Source organism: Osmerus eperlanus, chromosome 12 (assembly GCF_963692335.1).
Source record: "Osmerus eperlanus chromosome 12, fOsmEpe2.1, whole genome shotgun sequence".
Classification (NCBI taxonomy): domain Eukaryota; kingdom Metazoa; phylum Chordata; class Actinopteri; order Osmeriformes; family Osmeridae; genus Osmerus; species Osmerus eperlanus.
The window spans coordinates 609,344-637,022 of record NC_085029.1 but is presented as its reverse complement, the minus strand read 5'-3'; the positions used below and the strand labels follow the sequence as shown (position 1 = coordinate 637,022).

At 40.4% G+C, this 27,679-nt stretch overlaps 1 protein-coding gene across 1 annotated transcript in view; it reads right to left on the bottom strand.

Annotated features, from left to right (window-relative positions):
• Positions 1 to 27,679, bottom strand: part of svild (supervillin d) — a 147,925-nt gene that overhangs the window by 20,949 nt on the left and 99,297 nt on the right. Inside the window, exons 12-25 of the mRNA XM_062475125.1 lie at positions 26,984 to 27,167; positions 25,292 to 25,464; positions 24,667 to 24,822; positions 23,885 to 24,021; positions 23,583 to 23,730; positions 22,832 to 22,977; positions 22,551 to 22,726; positions 20,922 to 21,054; positions 20,437 to 20,737; positions 20,032 to 20,186; positions 12,281 to 12,383; positions 4,027 to 4,234; positions 3,779 to 3,912; positions 3,310 to 3,465 (exon numbers count right to left, since the gene is read on the bottom strand). Coding sequence (XP_062331109.1) covers positions 3,310 to 3,465; positions 3,779 to 3,912; positions 4,027 to 4,234; positions 12,281 to 12,383; positions 20,032 to 20,186; positions 20,437 to 20,737; positions 20,922 to 21,054; positions 22,551 to 22,726; positions 22,832 to 22,977; positions 23,583 to 23,730; positions 23,885 to 24,021; positions 24,667 to 24,822; positions 25,292 to 25,464; positions 26,984 to 27,167 — 2,310 coding nt within the window. The remainder of the gene's footprint in view (positions 1 to 3,309; positions 3,466 to 3,778; positions 3,913 to 4,026; positions 4,235 to 12,280; positions 12,384 to 20,031; positions 20,187 to 20,436; positions 20,738 to 20,921; positions 21,055 to 22,550; positions 22,727 to 22,831; positions 22,978 to 23,582; positions 23,731 to 23,884; positions 24,022 to 24,666; positions 24,823 to 25,291; positions 25,465 to 26,983; positions 27,168 to 27,679) is intronic.

Here is a 27,679-nt window from a genome sequence, read left to right as displayed (position 1 = left end):
ACTCAAATATATTGCTCATCTTGGAAAATAGCATTAAATCCACGCTAATATTAATAACTTTTTCAAAATTGTGTGCCTGTTTGTGCACATTCTGAAGATTTTTTGCACTGTGAATTTGCACTGTCAGTTCTGTTTTTGAATAAAGGGTTGGAAATTAATGCTTTTTTGTTTTTTTTATCCGATTCATCAATTAATTGAAAAAAGAATCGACAGATTAATCGATTATTAACCCTTGTGTTATCTTCGGGTCATTCTGACCCATCAGTCATTGTGACCCACCGTCGTATTGCGACAACTTTACCGCATACAAAAACAAAGTGAAGCATTTTCTTTTAACCGTTGGGCTGTCTCAGACCCCCCACATTGCAAAGGTTAAAAGAAAATTATTTTTATTTGTTTTTGTATTGGGTAAAATTGGGTAAAAACAATGATGGTTCATTATGAACCTTTGGGTCATGTGACCCGAAGGCAGCACAAGGGTTAAAATAATCGTTAGTTGCAGCCCTAGACTGAATTAATTGGTCAGTGGGTTAATCTTTCCTAATTGTGCAGGGACAGGCCTTAAAATTAATATAGATCCGCAGAATCATGGGTTCTGTAGCAGTTTGCTACTTGAGTGCAGTCTTTGTGAAAGAGAGAGGTACCACAAAAGTGTGTACACATCTACACGTCTTCAAGATGGAACCAGGAACGACGTCGCGTTTGATGTGAATGTGCGAATGGTGCTCATAGCGCATGAGTTAGGGATGGGGTATGCTGCAGCCTCTGAAGAAAATAGGTAAAGTGTTAGGGATTCCTGCACTTCATCTGAAAACCTATCAGAGACATGACAAGAGAGTGACAGGTAAGGAAACAGGGTTTAGATAAATAAAACTTTAAGCTATGGGGGAGCAATAAATGCATCTCTCTCACTCTAGCTGTAAAATTGGTGGCACTATTGAAAACTTCAAAAACTAATGAAGTGTGGCATTGTTGTGTTTCTTCTCCCCCCTCCCCTATATTACTGCTGGCTCCACTGTAGCCTCAATCAATCTGGTTACAAAATAAGAAAGTAATATTTCATTCAGTATTTTATATTATGTGGTCAGTTTAACATTTATAGGACAGACTTTTCCTTTCAATGTTAAAGTGAACAAAGATATATTTAAATAATGTAGCCTACCAGTACACATTTATTTTTCCTTTTGTGGCAGAAACATAACACACAATAAGTATGTGATTTGGATAGGACATGGAGGCAGCTTACAAAGGATGTTAGGGAGAGAAGTTATTCTTATTGTGTGTCATGCCACAAAGTAAAAAGACGTGTACTGTATCAACAAAACTTAACCAGGTGAACAGTTTGTGATACATTTCATTTTAGTGGCAGAAATTGAGAGAGGGCCAGAGTCACTTCACAAGACCAGGGAGCAGATCAGGCAGGCTTACGCAGATGTTGACCCAGAAGTGGCAGAGTTGCTGAGGTAGGATGCAGACGCAGTAATAAACATCAGCGTGTCTTTTGACGGCACCTGGCAGAAAAGAGGCTTCACCTCTCAGTGCATCAATCATGCTCACAAGCGAATGGGAAAAGCACTGAGAAAATGGAGTGCACAGGCTAAGTTAGGAGGAAAGGGTGTGGGAAAGCTGACCGCAAGTAAATGTAAAACGTTACAAAATTATTACAGGGGGGCAATTCTGAACAACCAGGGGTTCAATAGATGGGATGAAGGCAGCAATATGGGCAAGTCTCATCTACTGTATGCCCACTGATGACAACCCCTTGCACACCAGGTGCAATACCTCCTGGTGTTGGTACAGGAAGGCAGAGGAGAATGGGGAAACACCTGGTAGCCATAACCCCCATGCTGGAAACATTTTAACACGAGAGGTAGGGAAGCAGCTTATTCCAGTATACCACTGCATGTCTAGTGACAGCCGGTTGCAGCGAATGCAGCATGGAGGCACTCAGTCTTTGTAAGGAAAAGCAGGGTTGAGGCAGCATCCAGTATGGCCATCTCTACTTTTAATGAAGGTGCCTCTGCCATGCTAACTGTGATGGAGAGGTTGTGGCTTCAGAGCACTGTTGTTACTGTGGATGCAATGAGGGAAACTGATCGGTTCAGAATTGCAAAAGCTGAAACTGTTACAGTCAGCATGAAACATAGGCGCAAGAGTCTGAGCACATAAAGAAAACTGAAAAGTCACAAGCAGGAAGTGGATGAGGGGGTTACATATGGAGCAGGCATGGAGAACTAGGCTGCAAACACAAATGGTTAGGCTAACTAGGCACATTTAAGCAGGATGGACAACCACCAAACCAGGGTGGAAGTTCTAGTAGCAGTGTGTGTCTGTGTGGGTGTATTTTACTACAATTCTGTCCAGTTAAAGGCCAATGCTGGTTCAGTTTTCAGTTTTAATGTGTTTGGAATGTTGTCTGTTGTTGGTGCTAAGGTCTTGATGAGATACTTTGTCTGTAAATAGTGCTTTCAAATACATTTGTATACAATTTTACAACACATATTTTTCAAAGCCCGTTTTCTCAAAATGAGTTTTTTCTCATGCTCTGAGCGTGAAATCTCCTCTTCTGTAGTACTCATATACATCAAACTTTCTATTTATATTCCAATTTACTTTGTCTAGGATTTTACAGAGGGGTTTGTTTATAAATATTTCATAGCCTGATTTATCGGGAATTTTATTCAAAAAAGTGGCGAAAATCGTTTTTTATGAGTGTTGACAGTATTTTCTGATTTCTGAAGTGATAAAAAGAGATATAAAAAATATCCTCTGTAAAAAACTTTATATTCAAAGTATCAACAAAAGGACACAACAAGTTTTTACCTAGCTTTAACCAATAATCAGATTTCAGTGAAATATTCAGAAAACTTGTAATGCAAAAAACCATTGTCTTAATATAAGTAATCAACTGGGGAAGTTTAATGGTGATATCTTTTAATTTTTACCCTATTAACCTGTGGTGTCTGGCTTTAAGAAAAGTGTATATTTTCGCTTTACACAATGTGCAAATTAATTGCACCTTTCCTCAAATAATAATTTCCTCAGATAAAATTAATTATTTAACTAATAATGTTTTAAGAAGAAATAAGTTAACATTTTGCTATGATGGTTGTTTGTTACAGTACTTTATTCTTGGGGTCCCCAAGGACCCTAGTAAGTAGTCTTTGTATGTTAAATATGTTGGTAGGATGTGGGCTAAGAGTGCACACTTGACATAGTATATGGAACCTTCTGAGTATGTTTACCAGGTTGCTGTACAGAGGAGAGTTTTGTTTATCAGGCTGATGTTAAGAGTAGAGAATGGTTTACCAGGTTGCTGTGCAGAGTAGAGGTTCTCCTGAAGAAAGGGAAAAGCCATGACGGACTCGGTCACACGGACAGAGCTGAGCTGCTCTTCCCCCTCAAATACTCCTGAGCTGGCACTTAGACAGAACAGCCGTGGTGTGTAGTTGTACTTGCCAGGATCTGCAACGCATACACAAACTCTGAGTAAGCAGAGTCATATATTTTGAACAATAACCTTTAATTATATATTTATGGTTGTGATAGTGACAATTTATAATGGTAGTCATTTTCCCAAGTGTTCACATCTCACAAGCAGAGAGCTTAATGACACTGCAGTTAGAGCTGCCTGAATTCATTTTAATATATTGTTCCTGTACTTCACAACCTACCTTACAGTATTACCGTGCATACTTTCTTGTGTTACGGTTAGATCAAAAACAACCATATGAACTGTTTCTCTTGTTGAGTTTGCATTTGTGTGTGTGGTGGGCACCTTGCAGCATGCAGTCATAGGCCTTCCTGTCCTGCTGGCCCAAGGCTTTCCAAAACTCTGCAGGTTCTTCTCCTTCCAATATCTCCTCAACCTTTACATTGCTGTTGCTGCTGAGTCCAAGTTCATGGGAACACCTGTTCAACACAAACACAAACCCATACAGAATATAAACATAGTTATGTTACAATATAACTAACAAGGCCTATCTCTACTCTTATATGAACATATCCATCCACATAAATGCCTACCCCTTAGTCAGTCTGTCCACAGCCTTGAGGCCCACCTCTCTGGCTCGGGTGTGGGCCTTGCAGCCGTGCCACAGGTACAGCTGGTCCTCCTGGGCATTGAGCAGCACTAGGCTGCCCCTGGAACGCAGGCTGGAGCAGCAGCAGGCCACCTCCACCAGACAGGCCTCTGCCACCATCTCGCCACGCACACTGAACACTCGCCAGGCAGCTGAGGAGGCACGGTTAAAGGGCATTTTTGCATAAAGTATGATATGATATAGTGTTATATAATAATATTCTAATATGTATAATAGTTATTTCATCCTTTAGAAAACATACATTGCATTAAATCTTGATATCAGTACACTCAATACAAGTAAAATAAGCTATTGTCATACTGTACAGATGACTTGTTACCCATACCTAAATTAAGAATTGTAATAGTTACAAACCAGTGGTAAAGAAGATGTTACTGGTAAATGAGATCATTTAGAAGGCTTACTTAAATTATGACTTAAGTATGAACATAACTTTTAGAACATTAACATAATTGTTACACATACTTGTATTTACTGTATGTTTTATGTAATACATTTCATATACACTAATACTTGAAGATCCTGTAAAGTGGAATTGAAAATGCGTTTTAAGTTCTACGTCAGATCACTAAATGGCTCCTCCTGCTGTACTGTTATTGTAGCCTACATCAGCTAGCTAGCTAGCTTCAGTATGTCTCCCTCCACCCAGTGTGCGAATTACGGGGGGGTTTGACCCCCCGATTAAGGCTCGGACCCCCCCAAAAGAGGTAAAAACCACAGGTCGGGGGGGTCGATACATTTATATATCGTTCTTACCTGTAATCGTAAATATCACAATATAGTTACCATATTCATTCAATAACAGTTTGGCGATACACAGAAATTTTGACTTTATGGCAGGGAATATCACACACTATTACACTGACTGCCATAGTAAAAATGCACTCAATAAACACAGCACAAGTGACCAGTGCCCAATAAAACTCAAGAAACACCGCGCGCGAGTGACCAGGCAGTGGGCAATACAGAAGCTTTGTTGAATCACCTCAGTGTAGCGGTGCGTTCTGCGTCGTGAGAAAGTGCAAGAAAGGCAAGTTTGCTATCTAAAAATATGTCACGAATGTATTTGTAATGGCAATTAGCTGTAGAATATTCACAAGAATGTTAATGATAGAAACATGGTTAACCACCAACTTAAAATATAGCTATCGCTAGCTCTATATCAAGCAAGATAGCTTCATTTGTCAGAATCTGGAGAGATTTCCAACAACCGAATAGTTTTAACATGGACCAGAGACAGAGGGTTTACGGACACACTGCTTCTCTTGCAGCGCGGAGCCGTACCGAGCATCCCCCTCCCGGCCGTTCCTCCTCCGGTCGCACCTGGACCATCCACCGCAGCCAGCAGTTCGTCACTCAGTTCTGTGTGCTTGTTATAATTATACTAGATAACTTTTCCAGAGGTATTTCTGCTATGAGTTAGTGCAAATCGCTAACTTGATATTAGGCTACTCGGTGTAGAATGATGGTATTTTGGTGAAATGGTAGCTGATGTTCTAGAAGTAGTTGGAGAGCTCACTGTCTGCTGTCTCTGGTCGATTAGTCGATTAGTCGATTTTCTGGTCGATATGCTCTTGGTTGACTAAGATTTTTTTAATCGAGCTGCCGTATGGCAGTGTGAGATCTGATTCCCGCTTGTGTCACCATTGCTGAATTAAAGAAATGTTCTACAGAAATTGTAGATTATATTATTTAAGACAAATAAAGCAAATCTAAAAATGTATAATTTAAAAGAAAAGGTGTTACTGTTTTCCCTTTCGTTAATCTGCACTTTGTTTTGTTTTTTTTTGCACACGGCACGAGCACAATTGGTTGCCGAACTACAAACTCTGCCATAGCCTACTTTGTCGGTGTTATTAGTCAAAATGGCAAAGAAATCTGTGGTATGGCAGCATTTCATTAAAGTACATTTACAAAGTACCGGGTGACTCGAAAAACTTTGAATGCAAACTCTGCCAACAACGGTTTATTTTTCATAGTTCGACGTCGAATATGATGTAGCTTGTAGGTTGAAAAATGAATATGCCTATTATAAGAATCACATCCAAATCAACAAAATCTTTCTCTGTTGCACCTTTCCCCACTTTGTTTCTACGTAAGTTCGCATGCTGCACGTTTTCAGGCAGTGATCAGTGCGCTCGGATGATTTGCATGTTAAACAAACAATATTTTTAATTTGTAGTACATTTGAAGAGATAATACATAATAACCAATCAGGCATTTTGTATTATATCGGCATTCGGTAACAACAGGACTGGTGACACGAGACTTATTATTAGTAATTAGCTTATTTTATAGCGGCTGAATCCAGCAGCTACATTGAGTCAGATCGGGAAAATGTTTGTACATTTATGTTTGTCTAGTTGTCAATCTCCCTTCTTACGTATGCATTTATTTCATATTATCTCTTAAAACAGTGAGGTAAAACATCACACAAAAGGGTTTGATGAAAAAAATTGTGACATTTATAGATTTTTTTTTTGATTAGTCGATTTTCAGAAGTGTTTAGTCGAATCTTGGTCGACCAAAGAAAATCTTAGTCGGGGACAGCCCTACTCTGGTGTCCATTTTTACTCCTGTGTTACAGCTTCATTTATATGCATCTGTATGTTTCACTCATTGAACAAATAAATTCTAATTCTATACTGTTTTGTTCGGCTTGACGTAGTGTCCCTTATCTGGGTCGTAGGTACTTGAGAGAAGCGCGCCTTCCAGCAAGGGGGACGGATTGGTTGAATTTATAGTACTCCGAAGGCTGTGGGTGCTGAAAACACAAGGTGCACATAGAGCTCTCCGAGGGGCTCGGAGAGGGCACGAAGAGGGAGTTCCTCGTCGGAGAGGGAGTTCCCTGTGTCCGTCTCCTTGTGGGCCGGCCGCAAGCAATAAAGCTTTCTTAAACTTGTTCACCGACTGTGCAATGCTTGATAGAAAAATATTCCTGACACAAATTTAAAAAGTATAATGTGTCATATTATTTCAGTAAAAATGTATGTTGTGTCATCTAAAAACATGTAAGCTAATGAGGCCCTCTGAGAGTTGTTTAGAAACACAGATTTAAAAAAAGAGTAAAAAGAGTATGTAAACACACATATATAACCTCTCAGTCAACTCTCTAACGATGAAGTTTCTATTCACTGTGTTAGGTGTGCATAAACATATAACGCTGATTGTCCTTTGAAATGCTATACATTATTCTGCCAAATGCATCGTGACTGCAAGCCATTCATTCCACTCAATCACAGTAAGGTGATCAGACAGCAAACTCTGGGTCTGGCTACCCTGATGCCTCCAGATCTGCTCCTTGTGTGTTCTCCAGGCCATCTCAATGTGCTGGGTATGGGCTCCAATGTGGGCCTACATACCACCTGCATGGTCAATGTGGGGTGGTTGTACGATGTACGCGTTTAGCATGACACTCGTCACTAATGACTGATGACCAGGCACCACATGATGAGCAATGAAGTGGACAAGATGTCTTTGAGATATTTTCTCCACAAGCTTTAAAACAAGTTTTACATTTCTATGCCCTAAAGGCCTACACTCAATATCCCAAATTCCATCTTATTTCTCTTTCATTCTCCAGCCATTCTTCCTCTCCCATTCTGAAGTAGAACCACATATCAATATATGGTATATATTGGCAACAATGTGGTTGAGTAAATCATATTTAATCTTAAATTATATATTCTGACAGTATTTTATACTGTTTATATCCTATAAAATGATATTCATAATCCAGCACAAACTCCCTTCTTCTACAGATTTGATGGCCTCTGCCTTTCATCCTCTTCACACCTGTGAAACAGACCTCCCTGAGCTGTATGGATGTTTGAGTAAGGGCTGTTGAGCTTACTGCAGTGTTGTCATGTCAATCTGACACAGTCTTAGGCATTGATAGCTCTCACTTTACATTAGGTCACGCAAAAGTCTTACAACTAACAATTAGTAAATGCTTTACAACTACCTTTAGTGACCATTAGTTGCATTATTCGTAAATAATTGTTAATATACGCATTTTATAATGGGTTTGGCAATGCCAGGCTAGTGCATATACAAAGAAATGGCAAACACACTCAACATTGGCTGATTTAACAATACAATTACTTTATATTAGGGCTGTCAAGCATTTTTAATGTTTTATTATTTACATGCTTTGTGATTAATTCATCTAAATGAATAGCATATATCTAAATTTGTTGTGAAAAGCATTTAAACATTATTTCAATTTATAAAACAATTGGGTTCTATCGAATTATTTAGCTGTTTCTGATTGGACGAGAGACGTTCCATGAGATGGAATACCGCAGGACATCCCAACTCTGACTTTTCACAGCTAATAATAAATCACTCTGCGATGAAACATTCTACAGCGCGTTGATACAACTAAGCGATAACCGTTAATTCAAAGTTCTTATAATTCCAAAATGTGAGTAGTACGCCTATCGGAAAACAAATATGGAGATTTTCCCAAAATAATGTTTGATTTAATCTATGAATCATCGGATGATGAGAAAAAAGATAGGCCTAATACATTCAAGCAGGAGGAGAGCGCATCTGTGTCCAGGTGCGTCTTCATCAGCGCAGATGATCTGGACTCAATTGAAAGGAGCCGACACGAAGCTAATACGATGAAGCAAACGTTGTGGGCCGTTAACTGTTTTAAAACATGGCTAAGTGAACGGATGATCCAGATCGATCTAAAAACCATTGCAAAATCTGAATTCGGCGCAATTCTGCAGGAACTGTATGCAACCATTAGAACAACCAAAGGAGAGCTGTACAGCATCAGCAGCTACGCTGGACTTCGGGCAGGGCTTAATTGTTACATTAATGAGCCCCCCCTCGGCTGAATGTGGAATATGATGCAGGAAACAGAATTTACAGCTGCCAACAACGTCTTCAAGGGTGTCCTCAAACAAATGCGAAAGGCTGGAAGGGACAAGTCAGGACACCACCCACCGATTTCATCAGCGGACCAGGCCATCCTTAAGGGCTCTGATGCACTCCATCCGTCCAACCCCAGAAGCCTGTTAAACAAGGTTTGGTTCGACATCCAGTCAAACTTCGGCCGCAGAGGGAGTGAAGGCAATAGACACCTGAAGGGACATCGGTGAGATATACCAACCACAGCCTGCGTGCCACAGCCATACAAAAGCTGTCCGAGCAGGGAGATCATGGCAGTGAGTGGCCATAGGTAAGAGCAGCCCAATGGCCCAATGAAATATTTTCGTAGTGTTGTGTTTTTTTTTAAGCGCTGTGATGCTAACATTTTCTCTTGCGGTCTCTCTTCGTTTATGTTACATAGATCGGAGAGCTCCCTCGCTAGTTACTGGCGACCCTCGCTGGACAGCAAGAAGCGCTGGAGCCATATTTTTGGAGACCATGGCAAAGATGCAAAGGACACCCGACACCCCGCGCATAGGCCTATGTCACACAAATGATCAGAGCAGAGATAATCCATATCTAAATGGGTGCACCATCCAAGGAAATGTACAAATAAATGTCTACAAATAGGAAAGGAACACTCATCTGGAATGTTGGTTACGTGGCAACCAAGACGTTGACAATGGAACAATTTTTTTTTGTTGCGGAGAAACAATGGCGAAATATATATATTTTTAATCAATAACTTTGTGTTTAAATGTTAATTGGTTGACTATAAAATTGTTTTATAAAAGGCCGAGTGGAGCAGGCAACAACACCCGTGGGAATATCCCTTACCTACCCCACTCGCACAAGTACTATATTGCTTAATCAAATGGATTTTGGTATATGAGAGAATCAATGAATACTTAGACATTATAAACTTGAATGGTCTATTTAATTTCCCATACATTCAGAAAATCACTCTTCACTGTTCATGTGCAGCAATGGCCATAACAATCAAAAATATGACTGGCGGAGCTAGTTCTGGCATGGCAATCAGGCTGCGCGTCCCGTCATCAGCGGAGGTAAACTGTAATCAACTGCAGGTGTGCTAATTGAAGGTCCAGGCCTTCCCTTTCAGAGAACTTGAACTCTGCAGGCATTCACTGATCCTGACACACATGCTCACACATAGGCTATATGTTGCTATGTACCTGCATATTGTGCAATTGATGCCACCCTCCACCATCCCCAAATCCTCCAAACTATATTATTTTACTACAAGATGTGGTTAATGCTCTCCAAAGCCTTTTGACTTGCTTGTTAAACAGTCTACTTTAGGTTTGAAATAATTTATGTCCACTGGCGGATCTTATATTGTATGCTCAGCCCTTGCCATGACACTCAAAATTAAGCTCAGGTGCATCCTGTTTCCACTGATCATCCTTGAGATGTTTTTACAACTTGATTCTAGTCCATCTGTGGTAAATTAAGTTGATTGGACATGATTTGGAAAGGCACACACCTGTCTATATAAGGTCCCACAGTTGACAGTGCATGTCAGAGCACAAACCAAGCCACAAAGTCCAAGGAATTGTCTCTAGAGTCTGAGATAGGTTTGTATCGAGGCACCGATGTGGAGAAGGGTACAGAAAAATGTCTGCAGCATTGAAGGTCCCAATAAGCACAGTGGCCTCCATCATCTGTAAATAGAAGTTTGGAACCACCAGGACTCTTTCTAGAATTGAGTTGAGTGATCGGGCGAGAAGGGCCTTAGTTAAGGGGGTGACCAAGAACCCGATGGTCACTCTGAATGCCAAGCGTCATGTCTGGAGGAAACCATGCACCGCTCATCACCTGGCCAATACCATCCCTACAGTGAAGCATGGTGGTGGCAGCATCATGCTGTGGGGATGTTTTTCAATGGCAGGAGCTGGGAGTCAGGATCGAGGGAAAGATGAATGCAGCAATGTACAGAGACATCTTGATGAAAACCTGGACCAGAGCACTCTGGAACTCAGACTGGGGCGAAGGTTCATCTTCCAACAGGACAACGACCCTAAGCACACAGCCAAGATAACAAAGGAGTGGCTTTGGGACAACTCTGTGAATGTCCTTGAGTGGCCCAGCCGAGCCCAGACTTGAACCAAAAATTTATTGAATCAATTTTGGAATAAGGCTGTAACATAATGTGGAAAAAGTGAAGCGATGTGATTACTTCCCGGATGCACTGTATTTCCATTGCAATAAATGGAAGATAAATGTGAGTGTCTTAAAAGAAATGCATTTTAATCGAGGAATTAAAAAACATTTCTCAGAAAAAAACAAAAATGGAAAAGTTGGTTAATCTACCACAGTTGAATTTACACAGCCTGCGGGGCTATGCTAGCTCTGACCTCCACGCTCGCTGCTACATGCTTAGCATTGAGGGGATATTTCAGGCTTGAAGAACCCTGAGGGTACCAAAATTCATGTCAGCAGTTCCATCTGGTTTTTTGTACGTAAATATGACATTCACTGGACCAAAAAATGCTTTGTCATCTGCTTTCATGTTTACAATGCTACTGTGGACTGTTGTGGCATCATTGAGCGCGATTAATCATCTTTAAATAAAGTGTGACCCTACTTTGTATACATTACTGCCCTGCTATTAAACTGATAATTAAGACAAATGTATTTTTGAGATATTAGAAATTACCACATTAGGAAGTTGACCGTAATCTTTGGCAAACTTGTTTATTGCCTTTCTACAACATAATTTAATATGCATCTCACACACAATAAAAAGTTAATTTATTACAGTTATTTGTGAATGTGTTAAAAGGCAATACATTATTTAGGAATAGGAATGGTTGGAGCTGACCAAAACCACAGAATTTAGTTTTACAGCTGACTAGACTACAGAACCAGGAGTCTCTGTCTGTGTGGCTGTATCTTGATTATCTTGAGAACCACAGTGTCCAGTTGTTTGGAGGAGCGGTTTGTGAGAAATAAACATGCCCAACAATGCCTTTGCCGCCAACAATGGGCACTGGGCTAACATTAGCCGCCAAATTGCACTGTACTAGTCCCACTGACGTTCCAATCAGAAAATGAATGCAGCTTCACTGCCCCTTAAGTCTGAAGTTTGAAGGCGCACCAGAGCACTGTGGTATTTTGCAATATTTAGTGTGTGTATTTCACTAGGTGTTGGCCTTACAATCCATTTGCATAAGGGTTCAGTTTCGAAGAAGTACAGTACACCACAGTACAAACAGAACAGGATATGCATTTGTCAAAAAAACATAAAATCAAAAGTGAAATTACAATACCTATGTTGTTAGTCTTGTCTTCCCTGCTCCCCTTGTGGATGACCAGACCTCCCTGGAAGAGCTGCAAGAAGCATGGAGGCTCCTTCCCCTGAACCACCAACACCTGCACACCACAGCCACCAGCAGGGAGGATCAACAAGAGAAAGCATGCAATTAGCGAGTTTGCTGGCCAATCAAGCACAGGGATACCATGGTCCTTAAACCAGGTACTAGTTAAACAGGCTCTGCGTATACTATGCAGGGCTGCCAACTTTTGCAAAAACCTTGGAGTGAGATTTGGTATTTTGGGGGGCCTACCACAATTTTCCTGCAAATCACCCGATCCGATCCGAGCTAACGTTATGCTAGCAACATTCAAAGGCAATAACATTGTATACGGTTGACAAACAGTAAATAGCATTTTACAGTACACTGTAAAATGTTACCAGGATTTAACAATATTTAACTGCAATATTTCACAATAAATCATCGTATTATAACTTTACAGGCTTTAACTGCAATAATCCCAATATCATGTTGTAATGTAGAATTTACTGTGAAATCAATGTACACACAGTAAGTTACTGTGAAAGAAACAATACCGGGATTTCACAGCATTTTGTTGGGTTATTTCACAGTAAAATACTCTTTTCAAATCATACTTTGAGATAACCCAGTACATTACTGTAAAACTTGAATTTCACTTGAACTGCACTGCATTGTGGGATCAAGAAGAGACAGGTGGATACAGCACACGATAGAAGAGCTCGAAGGTACACTCAGAAATGGCATAGTTTATTACATCTATTTGATTTTATTTAAAGTCATTTTCTCAAAATGTATTCATAAAAATTCATTAGAATGAGCATAAGTTTATTAATTCTTAAATATATTAAACATAATCAATTAAAATATACTATAATGTTTTAAATATGGCTAGCTGTGTAACAAGCAAGATTCAAAACTCGTATGAGATTGGTTTACATGCAATTTTCAGGAAGTGAAATAGTTTTGAGGTGGAAATGACGTCAGTTTTCGCGCTTTCCCAACCGTTTCTCTTTTCCACCATTTCAACTCGGCGCTGCCTGCCAGGATCGTGACTTTTGCTCTGTAACGGTAAACTATCTGCAGTCATCCAATTCAGCTGCTAGTAATCTCTGTGCGTACTTATGTTTTACTTGTGCAGTTAATACCGTACTTCACTGATTTGAATAATCAAATCCAGTAAATCCGTCATGATTGCAAACATTTTCGTCTAGTTTGATGGCTAGCTAAGTCTCACATGGTCGATGCTTCAGCTAGGGTGGCTAATTTGTGGCTAGCGTCAGTGAAATTAGCTATTAGCTAACTCTGCTGTGGGTCAGCGCGAATGCTATTTTTATAGCTAAGTATTAACATTGGAGTGAACTAGTGTTGCACAGTAAACCTGTACTAAAAAGAGACGCTCGCTACATAGTTTCAGTGTCCCTGTGCATACATAGGAGACCATCAATGCAAAAGAGCTGCAGTTCCGGTGCAGACAGGAGAACCTAGCAGAACGCCATCTCTGTAGCACTCCATCCAGTCCAGAACCCGGGGTTCTGAAGTCTCGACTCTTACGATACTCAAACGATGCGATGTTAATATACCTCTCTGATCTAGGAGTCTGGGAGTCAGGTGGCTGAGCGGTTAGGGAATCGGGCTAGTAATCTGAAGGTTGCCAGTTCGATTCCCAGCCGTGTAAAATGACGTTGTGTCCTTGGGAAAGGCACTTCACCCTACTTGCCTCGGGGGGAATGTCCCTGTACTTACTGTAAGTCGCTCTGGATAAGAGCGTCTGCTAAATGACTAAATGTAAATGTAAATCTAACAAGTCTGGCTAACTGTCGTGACCTCTCAGGTGGGCTATGGCTGCGATGGATAGCTGCAGAGATGGTTGTTCTGCTAGGTTCTCCTGTCTCTGCACAGGAACTGCAGATATTTTGCAGTGATCGTTAATGAGCCTAATGACGAATCATGGTCAGAATTATGATGGCCCATGCTACACCCCCTACAATGGAAGCCAATTCCAGGTTGATGGTAAACAATATAAAACAGTACATGGGAAGTCCAAAAGTTAAATTGTTGAATTTAATAGTGAATTTAATACTTGTTATCATTATTAAAAAGTTAAAATGAGTTTTGTCTTTGTTCTTGCTTTGACTTTTAATTTAGCAAATCCAAAGCACGTTTGTGTGGTAAAATCACAGTTAACAAGTCAAATTTGCAGTATTTTGCTGTGTTATTTAAATTGTAAATGTACAGTAAATTACTGGCTACTAGTTGCATTACTTTTACAGTAAAAAACATAGAAATACAGACAATCACTGTAATTTATATACAGCAAGACGATGTAATTCCACAGCTACATACTGCTATATCACAGTAATCCAATGGCATGACAACTGTGAAGTTACAATATACCGCTGTAGTTGCATTGCATTTTACTGTGAAATGTTTACAGTTCATTATTGTGAAACATGTCCAATACATTACTGCGAAATATTTATAATAAATTACTGTAAAATTACTGTGAAAGTAATGCAACTAGTAGCCAGTAATTTACTGTAAAGTTACAGTGAAATATTTTACAGTGTATGTTTGACAAGAAGATTTGCTACCTAACCAGCCATGTCACTGTCCCAAAATCAATATATATATTTATATATATATATAAGATTTTCACAAACAAAGTATCAGCCATATACTAGTACTAGGCTACAGTAGGCTTTTGATGCGGTCATCTCACATCCATTTTCTATTCAACTCGCTCCACAGGCTGCGGCCGTAGGCTACTTGGAAGTCGCTTTGGATAAAAGCGTCTGCTAAATGAATAAATGTACAGTAGCCTACGGCCGCAGCCTGTGGAGCGAGTTGAATAGAAAATGGATGTGAGATGACCGCATCAAAGTTGACATATTCAACAAACAGTAATTATAATTTGACAGTATGTTTAACAACAAGACTAGCCAGCTATCGAGCCATGTCATTGTCCCCAAATAAAATCAAGATTTTTAAGAAGAAAATAATCGGCCATGTGTCGAGTTGTGGCTACTGTCGTGTTGGCCGCAGCCTGTCTGAAGTAGATTGACTAGCGAGGTGAATAGCGAATGGGATGTGAGATGCAGTAGCGGAGCCACAGGGGTGTCTGGGGTGGCACTGGACACCCCTGACATCTGATTGGCCACCCCAAAATTGAATTTGCTACTGGAAAGCTCTTTTCGCAATTGAAAAAGGCATAATATTTGAAGTAAGTTTTAAGGTTTGCATTGGGTTTAGGTTTCCTGAATTTTTTTTACGAATGTTGATTAGCCTACAGTAGCTGTGTAAGTTAATGTTAGAACTTTGACTCCAATAACAGACACACTGAGACAGTCAGTAGGCTTGTACTCCGATTTTACAGTTTTCTTGTGCTTGTGCGGCTTAGATTTCGAAGCAGTTTATAATCCGGTTTTAGAACAAAAAAGTGGCTTCGTCTCAAAATCTCAGGCCGTGCAGCTAATTTAATGCTCAACACTTGAACGGGGGCTTATTACTTGAAAGAGGAATTATTTAGGCTACTGTGTTGTCTCAGTTACACTATCAGGGCTTGGAAATACAGTGACTTGCTAAAGTAGGAAAAATGGCTAGTAGAACATAACATTTCATAATAATTTCAGTTAATCAAACAGCTGCAAGACCCAGTGAAATGTTATAGGCTAGCTAGCTCTAGCAAAATAACACTAGCATCGCTAACAACATTACTAATTCAACTTTGGTAGTGTAACCGATAGGGCTGCAACAACGAATCGATTAAATCGATTAAAATCGATTATTAAAAGCGTTGGCAACAAATTTCATTATCGATTCGTTGTGTTGTGTGATTATTACGCCACTCAATATGTAGCGGAGATGTTTGAGTATAAAAAAAAAGTTTAGTTGAGCGCGGAGCGGAGGTAGAGGAAAGGCCATCGGAGAGACGTTGTTGAGTAACGTTGTTCTGAAACACATGGCGGAGGCAGAGAAATCAGTACGACCCAAGTCATCCAAGGTGTGGGAGCATTTCACACTAAATACATTGAAACAGTGTGTTAATTGACCGAGGTGAAGTTAGTTTCATATTCGACATTCGTCTCACATTCGGAAGACGCTACTTTGCAGCATCGTGTTAGGGACCGGGTGAAAACCGGTCAAAATGGTATGGGACTTTTATAATATTTTTAGGAATATAAAACCTCAAACAGACACCAGAGTATCTTAACAATGTCTGGTATACTTCCACAGCCTTTACTTTTTCAATGAAGTTTCAAATAAAATGATAGAAAATCATTAATCTTTGAAAATAGCTTAATCCTCGCAAATCTTAACTTTTTTCAAAATTGTGTCAAAAAATCTTAAATATACACCAGATTATTCTAATAAAGTCTGGCCTACTTCCACAACCTTTCAATTTTCAATTAAATTTTAAACAAAACTCAAAAAAATTGCTCATCTTGGAAAATAGCATTAAATCCACGCTAATATTAATAACTTTTTCAAAATTGTGTGCCTCTTTGTGCACATTCTGAAGATTTTTTGCACTGTGAATTTGCACTCTCCGTTCTGTTTTTGAATAAAGGGTTGGAAATTAATGCTTTTTTTTAAATTATATCCGATTCATCGATTAATAGAAAAAAGAATTGACAGATTAATCGATTATTAAAATAATCGTTAGTTGCAGCCCTAGTAACCGAGATCTTTGTAAGTTCGTTTTAGATCTAATTGTATGATCGTGTGGACAATAAGACACGGACGCTGTCTCTTTTCATAACTTGTATTTTACCACTGCTCTTCTTGACATCGCTATTCGAACAGCCCTCACTGATTTCACAAATGCTTTCAGCATCAAGCCTACGGCAACTCCCGAGGGACAAAACAGCCTTGTCCGTTGTCACATAGAAAGGTCTGCTACAGTAGGCTATCCTCAGGATTTGCAAGTTAGCTAAACTTATACTATATCTAAAATAATTTTGTAGACAAAACAATGGATTCTGCCACTAAATGAGTGACTTGGCTTTATTTCTGGACATACTATCCACAACCGAAGTGTGTTACACAATGCTGTAGATCGCCTATACTCGTGCATTGCTCTTGGTACCCAGAATGCCCTGCGGCAAGCTGAAAAGCTACAAAGTTAAGGGCGTTAACAATAAGCATTGTTTGGAGTTCTATAGTTGTGTTCGTTCTGTTTTGAAATGTGTAATGCTATGGTCTGTAGTTTAGATAATTTGAGTGTTCACCCTGATTGGGAATGTTGTCTAGTTAGATGGCAAGATGGCAATCGTCAGCCTCCGTTGACGATTGCATCAGCTGTTGTCGATCTCTGATGAGTATTTTCTTAATTTCGTATCAGGGTCAATTCTACATCAAAAATCAGAAGGAGGGCAGTGTTTTAAAGATATGGCGGTTGCGAAGATAGCCAGCGGGTCAGCATATTTTTGTGATTTGTGTCAAACTTGGAATTTGAGTGACACCGCGGCTTGTTTTGACGTTAGCCTCAGTCAGACTCAGCTCGCCCACTGGCAGTGTGTAGTACTGTCTTCAATGCCACAGCTAAACTTTATGTCAAAAGAAACTTTCTCATTTCCGGCGCTTTCAAACAATCAGTGAACTGTGGAGCAACAGCAGCTAGCTTGCCTCTAGCAAGCTTATTTTGAATTAGCCATTTCCCCCTACATTAATGTCAAACTTATTTACGTTTTGGGGGGCATATTTTCAGTTAGCAGACGGTACTGTTTGAATCGCGATTCCATCTGAAATACTGCCAGTGACAACGTTGTTACAGTAGCTTGTTTCAAAGGGGGTTCGCTTGTTTCAAAGGGTGTTATTAATGAAAATGCAATATTAGTAGGCTAAATGCTTGAAAATATCACTAGAAGGGAAAATCTTAAGGGGACGGACCCACCTGCAACTGACGCAAGCAAGCACACCCTACAATTTCCCCAGAAATTGTACCCTCTCTAGTTTGGTCTTGTTTAGGCCAATTCCAAAACTTTTCTTTGCTAGTAGTTAACATAATATTTATGAACATAAATATTATACTGTAAATTTGTAATGTGGTTGGGCACCAAGTTATTTATATTTTTCAAGTCCATTTCTGCTTGATTTCTGCTACCTGTCAAGTCAAATTGCAGTGGTTTTTTTTGGGTGTGTAATTTCACTTTGTTTTGTAAATAAACTATGCACTGTGTTATTTCTGTAACACAGAAATGCTATTATAAGTCCCTGGTGCTTGAGCTTTTTTTCCAAAAAATATTTTGGATGTTCCAGCACTTAGACCCATATTATACTGTATATATTAATGAAAACAGTGACCCAAGACTCTGGACTATGGACCCCCTGAAGTAGCCTTGGTCACCCCTTGGCCACCCCATGTATAAAACTCTAGTTCCGCCACTGGTGAGATGAGCGGTTACGTGACACTGACATAGTAGATTCAGAAAAGTAAAAATTTTCAAATAGGTTAAAATAAATATTCAAGTCACTCATTGTTGTAAATACAAGTTAGCTTGTTAAAGTCTTAATTGTAAATGGAGGCTTTTACTGCGTCCCTGTTTTTATGGTTACTTATTTCAGACACTTAGTATCATGAGCCTGTACAATGTAGCCAGCGCAATAATTTAGAACGGTGAAAAGACAGTTTTGCTGCAATTACGTAGTAGGTGTCCGTTATCACCTGATAATGGACACCCCTGCAGCCAATCAGAATCGAGTATTCACCCAGACCATGGTATAAGCATTGTTTGGAGTTCTATTGTTGTGTTCGTTCAGTTTTGATATGTGTAATGCTATGGTCTGTAGTTTAGATCATTTGAGTGTTGACCCTGATTGGGAATGTTGTCTAGCTACATTTACATTTAGTCATTTAGTAGACGCTCTTATCCAGAGCGACTTACAGTAAGTACAGGGACATTCCCCCGAGGCAAGTAGGGTGAAATGCCTTGCCCAAGGACACAACGTCATCTTGCACGGCCAGGAATCGAACAAGCAACCTTCTGATTACTAGCCCGAGTCCCTAACCGCTCAGCCACCTGACTCCTGAGCTAGGTGGCTATCCAAGCTGTTCAACAAAAAGTGCTTCGGGGAAATAAACAGTCGTGAGCATTGTTCCGCTCAACGTTAACTGGTGCTACGGTATCGTAGCTCCCGTTTAAAGTGCGTCTTATATTCCCGTGCGGCCTGTACTCCGATTTACAAACACGAAGCTCCCTTTCTGGTGGGGTGCGGCTTATAGAAAATGCGGTTTATTTTCCGAAAAATACAGTATATATACTAGAGTTAACCCTGCCTATATCATTTAAAATAATTTAATAAATGCTCTACATTTAAATGATACATTACAGAGTCATATTTTCAACTACAATGAAACAATGTTGTAACTATGTGATTTCAAATTGCAAATGATCTGTGCAATTAAATATCTTCTATTCATGTTCATGCTGGATTGTCTCAAATGTGTTCTTATGTCTATTAACATAATTATACTGCAAGGCCGTAGCCATGGAGTCAACATTGGGGGGGGGGGGCGATTTTTTTAAAATGATAATTTCGGACAGCATGCGTGGTTGCCTGTTGTAGCGTAGCACATTTATATTTTTATATCAATATATTGGGGGGGACATTTTGACCAGATTTGAATATTGGGGGGGATGTGTTCCCCCCAATATGTATTATGATTACGGCCTTGCTATACTGTAGCCAAGCTACAAGATGTTGAAGCTGTGATGCCAGCTCACCTGTGCCCCCCGGTGGCTGCCCAGCTCTACAGTCATCAGAGCTGAGGTTCCCTTGCTGCTGACACTGGAGTGGCGTCCCTGCCAGAAGAAGCAGGAGCTGCGCTCCCTCCCTGCACCCCCACTACTCAGCTCCCCAGGCCTCTGCCTCTTCCCCACTACAACACAAGAATACAACACAACATACCAAGATCAATACCACTTCAACAAATGTGACATATCTGCTGAAGTGTAAGCAAGCCACCTGGTTCTCAGTGTGACATACAATACATTAGATTTTTATTATAAATGTTAATTTTTCTATCAATCCAGTCAGTGACTGTGGAGATTTATCAAAGAAAGGTAGAAGGAAGAGAACATTTCCAGAGTACACAAACAAGGTCTAAAATAGAGTTCTTTGCAACACACCCATGGTTGTGACAGAGTACTTCCAGCGGATGACATAGGTGTCACCCTCATGCAGCTGTCCCAGACTCTCTTGTGCAAGTTCCTCCTCCTCAAACTCCCGAATGTGCCATGCATCCACCACCACGGTGGCTAGTTCTGCCTGGCGCCCTTCCTCTGTTGTTATCAGCCCATACCCTCGCTGCACGTCGACACCCTCCAACGACATGGTCAAGGGGCCTGCCACCCCCCCCAGCAGGGCCTTCACATCGCAGGGTTTCAGTTCTAACTCCAGTGTTGTGCGAGGGGTGGAATGGACTGGACTCTGAGAGAGCGGGCGATTAGAGGAAGAAAAGGAGATGGATGTGAATTCTATAAACTAATAATAAACCAAGACTGCTGTAAGTACTCAGGCTGAAGTTTAGGGTGTTCAACTGTATCTAAATGAATGTTATTCAACTCTATATAAGTTCAGGTTATTCAACTGAACAGGTGTTCAGTTCCAGTACCTTAACCTCCTCCATGGCTGCCTCCTCCTTCTTCCTGTCTGCCCAGTCTGAGAACTTCTCTCTGAACAGAGCCGTCTCGTTGTGCTCTGAGAATCTGCCCAGCAGAGCCCAGGATGGACGGCCCTCACCCTGCCTGACATACATATATAAAGTTAACCCTGCCTGACATACATATATAAAGTTAACCCTGCCTGAGACACAAATATATACTAGAGTTAACCCTGCCTGACATACATATATAAAGTTAACCCTGCCTGAGACACAAATATATACTAGAGTTAACCCTGCCTGACATACATGTATATACTAGAGTTAACCCAGCCTGACATACATATATATACTAGTGTTAACCCTGCCTGACATACATATATATATAGTAGGGTTAACCCTGCTTGAGACACATATATATACTACAGTTAAACCTGCCTGAGATACATATATATATACTAGAGTTAACCCTACCTGTGACACATATATATATGCTAGAGTTAACCCTGCCTGACATACATATATTTACTAAAGTTAACCCTGCCTGAGATACACATATACTAGACTTAACCCTGCCTGAGATACACACATATACATTTAGTCATTTATCAGATATATTCAAAATATATACTAGACTTAACTCTGCCTGAGATACATATATATATACACTAGAGTTAACCCTGCCTGAGATACACATATACTAGAGTTAACCCTGCCTGAGATACACATATACATATACTTGAGTTAACCCTGCCTGAGATACATATATATACTAAAGTGAACGCTGCCTGAGACACATATATATACTAGAGTTAACCCTGCCTGAGATACATATATATACTAAAGTGAACGCTGCCTGAGACACATATATATACTAGAGTTAACCCTGCCTGAGATACACATATACTTGAGTTAACCCTGCCTGAGATACATATATATACTGTAGAGCGCCCGGTCCCAACACAAGCTCTTCTCCTGTCTGGCCCCCCAATGGTGGAATCAACTCCCCACCTCCATCAGGGACACTGACTGTCTCCCCACCTTCAAGAAAAGGCTCAAGACGCACTTGTTCCGGGAGTACAACGGCACTTAGAAATGATTGGCTGGACCTGATGTTAGTTACCTTCAGGATCACAATGACTCTTATTGAGAGTATTGTTGCTCTTGTTGGTTTGTTGTAACTGTCTTAAAATTATTGTACTCGCCGTGAAATTTATTATTGTTGCTTGCTTTTTCCACAGGTACACTCTTGTACTTTTGAGGTTCTTGCTGTTTAATTGTAACTTGTCTAACTACATGCTCTTATTGTTCTTCCATTTGGGACTTATTTGGTTTTCACAATGTATGCTTCATGTTTGGCTACCCGCAATGTTTGGGGCTATCTCGTTGTTATGATCAGTGATCTATGCACTTTTGTAAAACTCTCTTGGAAGTCGCTTTGGATAAAAGCGTCTGCTAAATGCATAAATGTAAATATACTAGAGTTAACCCTGCCTGAGATACACATATACTAGAATTATATGTGTGTGTCATATAAATGAGAAATGTAATATAAATGACACACAAAAGAGAAAATGTATATGGCACATTTCCAATGTTCGGACAGTGTAGTGAAAAGAGGAGGTTCTACGAGAGACTCACTGAGGGGCACATGTGTTGTCTGAGGAGGCATCCAGGGGATTGACCCTGCAGCTGCTGTAGTCATAGGAACCGCTGTACAGCTGCTTGGCTAATTTGACAGCCACCTTCCTGTCCCCTAGGGAGACGTCTTTCCCATGCCACACATACACCTCGCTTCCAAAGTCAAACACCAACACCTGTACAGAAATGAGGTAGAGAGAGACAGAGTCAAATACAAACAAAATTGCCAGAATGTTATTCTTAAGTTGCACGGTGCTTCTCTCTCTCTCTCTTTTCCACACCTCTTTAGAGTTGAGCAGGGAAACACTGGGAACAGAGGCCCAGGCCTCTTCATGTGGAACCAGTTTGTCCTCCTGTAGTTTGTAAACCCCAGTGGAGTCAAGGACACCACTTTCATACAGCTCATCTTCCTCTGGCTCCCCAGCACCTGGTGAGGAACAGTCAGATAACCAGTACTGCACATGATCATATAGTACATGATCCTATGAATGTAGTCTGTGTGCATGTAAAACTACTCCAGCCACTTAACTTCCACTCTGTGAAAACATGTCATGCTTGAGTGATCATATTTACGGTGTATGTATCTATACAGATGTTCTAAAGGAGGAAAGTTACTGCATCAACTACAATCTGTATCGTATGCGTATCCAGTGGATATCTGACTGCCTGGACATTCTGGAACACTGTTACGTAAGACATCTTAAAGGGATGGGATGTTGTGCTACTGTAGTATGGTCTAGCTTGGATAAAAGGGGCATAATTGCTGTACACTGTCAGTGTGTGTAAGATAGAAGTTTTGCTTTGGAGTGTACATACTAAACAGCAGATCTCCACCAGCAGGAGTTGTCATGTATTTGGTTTAAATATCACGTGATGATGGACGGGCAATGTGCTGGAAAGATTGGGCTGTCCCTATGCCGTGAGGCTGATTCCAGGTCTCCATACATTATGTTAGTAGTACGTGTTATTGTGTGTATGTCATCTCTATTTCATTTACATTTGTCTTCTTGAAATTTTGTTTTTTGTGTGTACCTCTGTATGTAGTCTTCCCCCCCAATAAGCTCCAGAACTCTCTGGCACATTTGTTGTCAGAGTTGATGCCTTCCTCCAGCACAGTGACATGGGGGGCCTTACAGCCCAGGTCCCTCTTGGCCTGGACAAATGAGGCCATCTCTGATGCCTGTGGATACAAGAGTTACAACAATGTATGACAATTTCACATTGTGTAACGCTGATCCAGTGTGTATTAAATGTTAGACCATGTACCATTGTAATATACAGTGCAATACAGTATCGTTATCCAAGGAAACATGGTAATATTCCATGTGCTATACCTTGGCTTTCTCAATGACGTTCGCAAACTCTCCACTCCATAAGAAGCAGTGCTTGGGCGTCACAAGGAGAAAACAGTCTCCACTGTTCAGAGAACGAGCTGTAGGCTCAACCAGACGCACTTGTACATGTCTCCGACCTGATGAGCAGAACAGACACAAATTACTATGTGTAAACACAAACAGAACAGACACCAGTTACTATGTGTAAACGGGGTCAGATGGCTGAGCGGTTAGGGAGTCAGGATATTATCAGAAGGTTGTTGGTTCGATTCCTGGCCGTGCCAAATGACGTTGTGTCTTTGGGCAAGGCACTTCACTCTACTTGCCTCGGGGAGAATGTCCCTGTACTTACTGTAAGTCGCTCTGGATAAGAGCGTCTGCTAAATGAATAAATGAAATGACTAAACACAAACGGAACAGACACCAGTTACTATGTGTAAACACAAACGGAACAGACACCCGTTACTATGTGTAAACACAAACGGAACAGACACCAGTTACTATGTGTAAACACAAACGGAACAGACACGTTACTATGTGTAAACACAAATGGAACAGACACCAGTTACTGTCTACGAGGCCGAAAGACACACAGAGGCTGCCTTACAAGGTTCTTCAATACCAGATTTCATATGAAAATTAGTTTCATTCCTCATCTCAGTTGAAACTCAGCTGGTTAGTTCATTTGGTGTGGATGTGTTCATTTAGCTCTTTTGGTGTGGTGCCAATCTTTTTTTTTTACTCTTTGGAGTGTGTTTTCACAGGAATTTGAATGCCCTGACCTTTAATGCAGATGAGCATGAGTTTGTTGAAGGGCAAAGTGCTGTTGTTGGTCACCACCTCGGTAGATTTGACGCTACGAAGGTTGACCTTGCGGAAATTCTCCTTGCTGGCCAGCCCTGCCAGAGCAGCATCTGCTAGATTGGAGTGCTTTGCCACTTTGGGACAGGAGTCAAAAGAGGGTGGTTAGATTATATAATTACTGTATAATTAACTTAATTAAACTAACTCTATTGTATAGTCATAATACAAATGTATTGGATAGAGATTAAACCTGATTCTTTCATATTAAAAGAGCATTCAGTCAGGTTTAATTTAATAAAGACAAGTTTTGATCTGAGAAACTACTGTAATAAACTGTAGCATTGTTGTCATGTAATTAAGTAAGGTATCAGAGTTATGGTTCAGTGTTAATTTAGGAAATGTGTTTGTCAAATTTTATGTCATCACATAAATGTAACTAGTTTCCCACTTTCGTATTCAATCAAAAATGAGAGACAAGGACATGATTTTCCTGAGTCTGACATGCTTATCTCATTCTATTTTACTACCCATTTCTCTTGTGTAAACTTATTGGGTTTATAAGTTTCCAATGCAACGCAAGTGAAAGCTTGTCAGAAGTCTTACTTTTCTCTACTTGGATCCTCTTGGTTTCCACGGTAGCAACGTTGAGTCTCTGTTCCCTGTACACTTGTCGGATGTCATTGCGAGCCGCCAGAGCACGCAGAGGGTTCCTGGAGCCCTGGTTCTTCCTGGCGGGACGCACAGCACGCTTGTGTTCTGTTACTGCCGATGTCAACCTGCATACAGGCAGAGTCGGGGATTGATGATGAAATAGCTTCAGGACAGTAAAGATCCCTGCTATAAGACAAGTGGTCATTCCAGCCATGTCCACAACTACGCAACGCTTGTTTAAACAGTGATCCACAAGCCAGGCCACTTGTATGGTTGATTGCAACACATAAAATAGCAGAGAGGTACATAGAGGAGAGGTACTTTGGAGGTTGGATGCTAAAAATAAGTATGAATTTTGAAGAAAAAATTCAGCAACGTCCAAATCCTAATAAAAAAATGATTTTTGATACCTTTAGGATGAATCATAAATGTATCAAAAATCATAACTTTGTCAGTCTAATTTTTTTTCTTTGCAATCACACAAACTGACACAGGCTATAGGTCCACTTTAAATAGCTTTGAATAGTGTTCTCTGTATGAATAAAACTGTGTAACTTAATCCGTAAAAGAATGCATATGGAGAACATTTGAGTTTTTTTTTTTATTTAGTTAGTCGCATGTCAACCAAATCCTAGTCTACACCCCGTCAACTCCCATATTTTAACTGGCATGGTTGTTGAAACCCCAATAATTAGTCTGGTTTTCCAAAAAAGGTCTTGATGAAAATGTTCTGAACAATGAGTGATTCCTATGAAGAAAAGTTGCTAAGGCAACCAAAAAACATAAAAAAGAAAAATCACACAGAATGTGAAATGAGAGGTATTCATTAATGTAAGAGTCAGAGGAGTGTCTTGTTTGGTGGCCTTAAAGATGTCATAACCAAGGCCAAGCGGCTTAATGGGAGAGACATGATGGCAGCAGTAAATATTGTGGGTGCTGAGATCTACAACATTGATAATATATATTAAAAAAAGGTGCGACTTCAAATGGAGGACAAAAAAGCCAGCTGCTGGGTTCTAACTTTCACAGAAGGGCAGCAGTGACTCAGAAGTGTAGTTGACCTGGGAGTTCAGTCCACCACTGGAAGCATCACAGGAGTGAGTGAGATCATCAGAGTGGGAACCTTTCCCTTCGATAATGAGTGCAATTTCAATTCATGGGTTGTATATTAGGCCTCCACTTTTGGCCAAAAGTAACACAACTTCTTTCATAGTCAAAACTGAAATAGAGTGAGATATTCATCTTAAATTGCTTCATCAATACATTAACATATAACTGTTGTACACTAAGTAAACTGTTACTATTTATCTCTCTTTGCCTTTCCCAGAGTCGTCTTATCCCACTGTTTATGGTTTCCAAAGGTACACCAATTCTCACACTCTAAAACTCTGTTTAGAAACAGCTGTCTGCATGTTTCAGAGGCAATTGTATGCGTACACGCCTTCGTATGTTTGACCCCCAGGTGTTTTTGATAGTAGACCCACCTGAAACTATTGCATAATTATATCAAAACACATTCAAAACATTAAAATGGGAAAAAGATAAATGTGACAAAATGCAAAAGTATTGGTAAAATTAACATGCATTTGTAAGCAAGTAATTGACTCCCCCAACATTTTTTACAAACAAATAAATGTAACATACTTTGGTGTGTTGGCTTGAATGTCACCAAGGTCCTCATCAGTTACCATGACGATGCAAGAGTTGAGTGCAGAAGGTGACACAGATTTGTAGAAGCGACCAAAGGTCTCCTCATCATCCAAGGTCATAACCTCTTTCTCTGTCTCGGCCATCACTTCAATGGTGGATATGTGGCTGTGTCCCACACCTGGGGGAACGTTGTAGAGAACCAGAAGCTGTGGAACTAGATTTGAGGGATTGAAGGATCCCTGGAATCCCCTATTATAAACCATATCAACAGACCAGTGCCTATGTTTGGACCAGTGACTTAAAGAGCAGATCATTGATGTACAACTAAAAAGAATGAAGTTCTGAAGTCACAGGCAGTAAAAAACATCCCTGACCTTAAAACCATAAAGCAATAGAAAAGGTTGAAGATGTTCAGGAGAGAGACTGTGGGGGTATTAATTGACAACCCCACTGTCATACTGCATCATCCAGTCATCCTCATCTATTTTAGCAGGGCACTTTTGTTGTTCCCATGACCCTCCCAGCCCCCACCATTCCAGCCTCCACCCTCCCAGCCCCAATCGTCCAAGCTTCCACCCTCCCAGCCCCCACCCTTCACCGTCCAAGCCTCCATCCTCCCAGCCCCCACCCTGGGCTCTGTCACTGATGTGGAGACAGAGCCACCAGTTGAGTTTCTAGGGCAGACAGCGG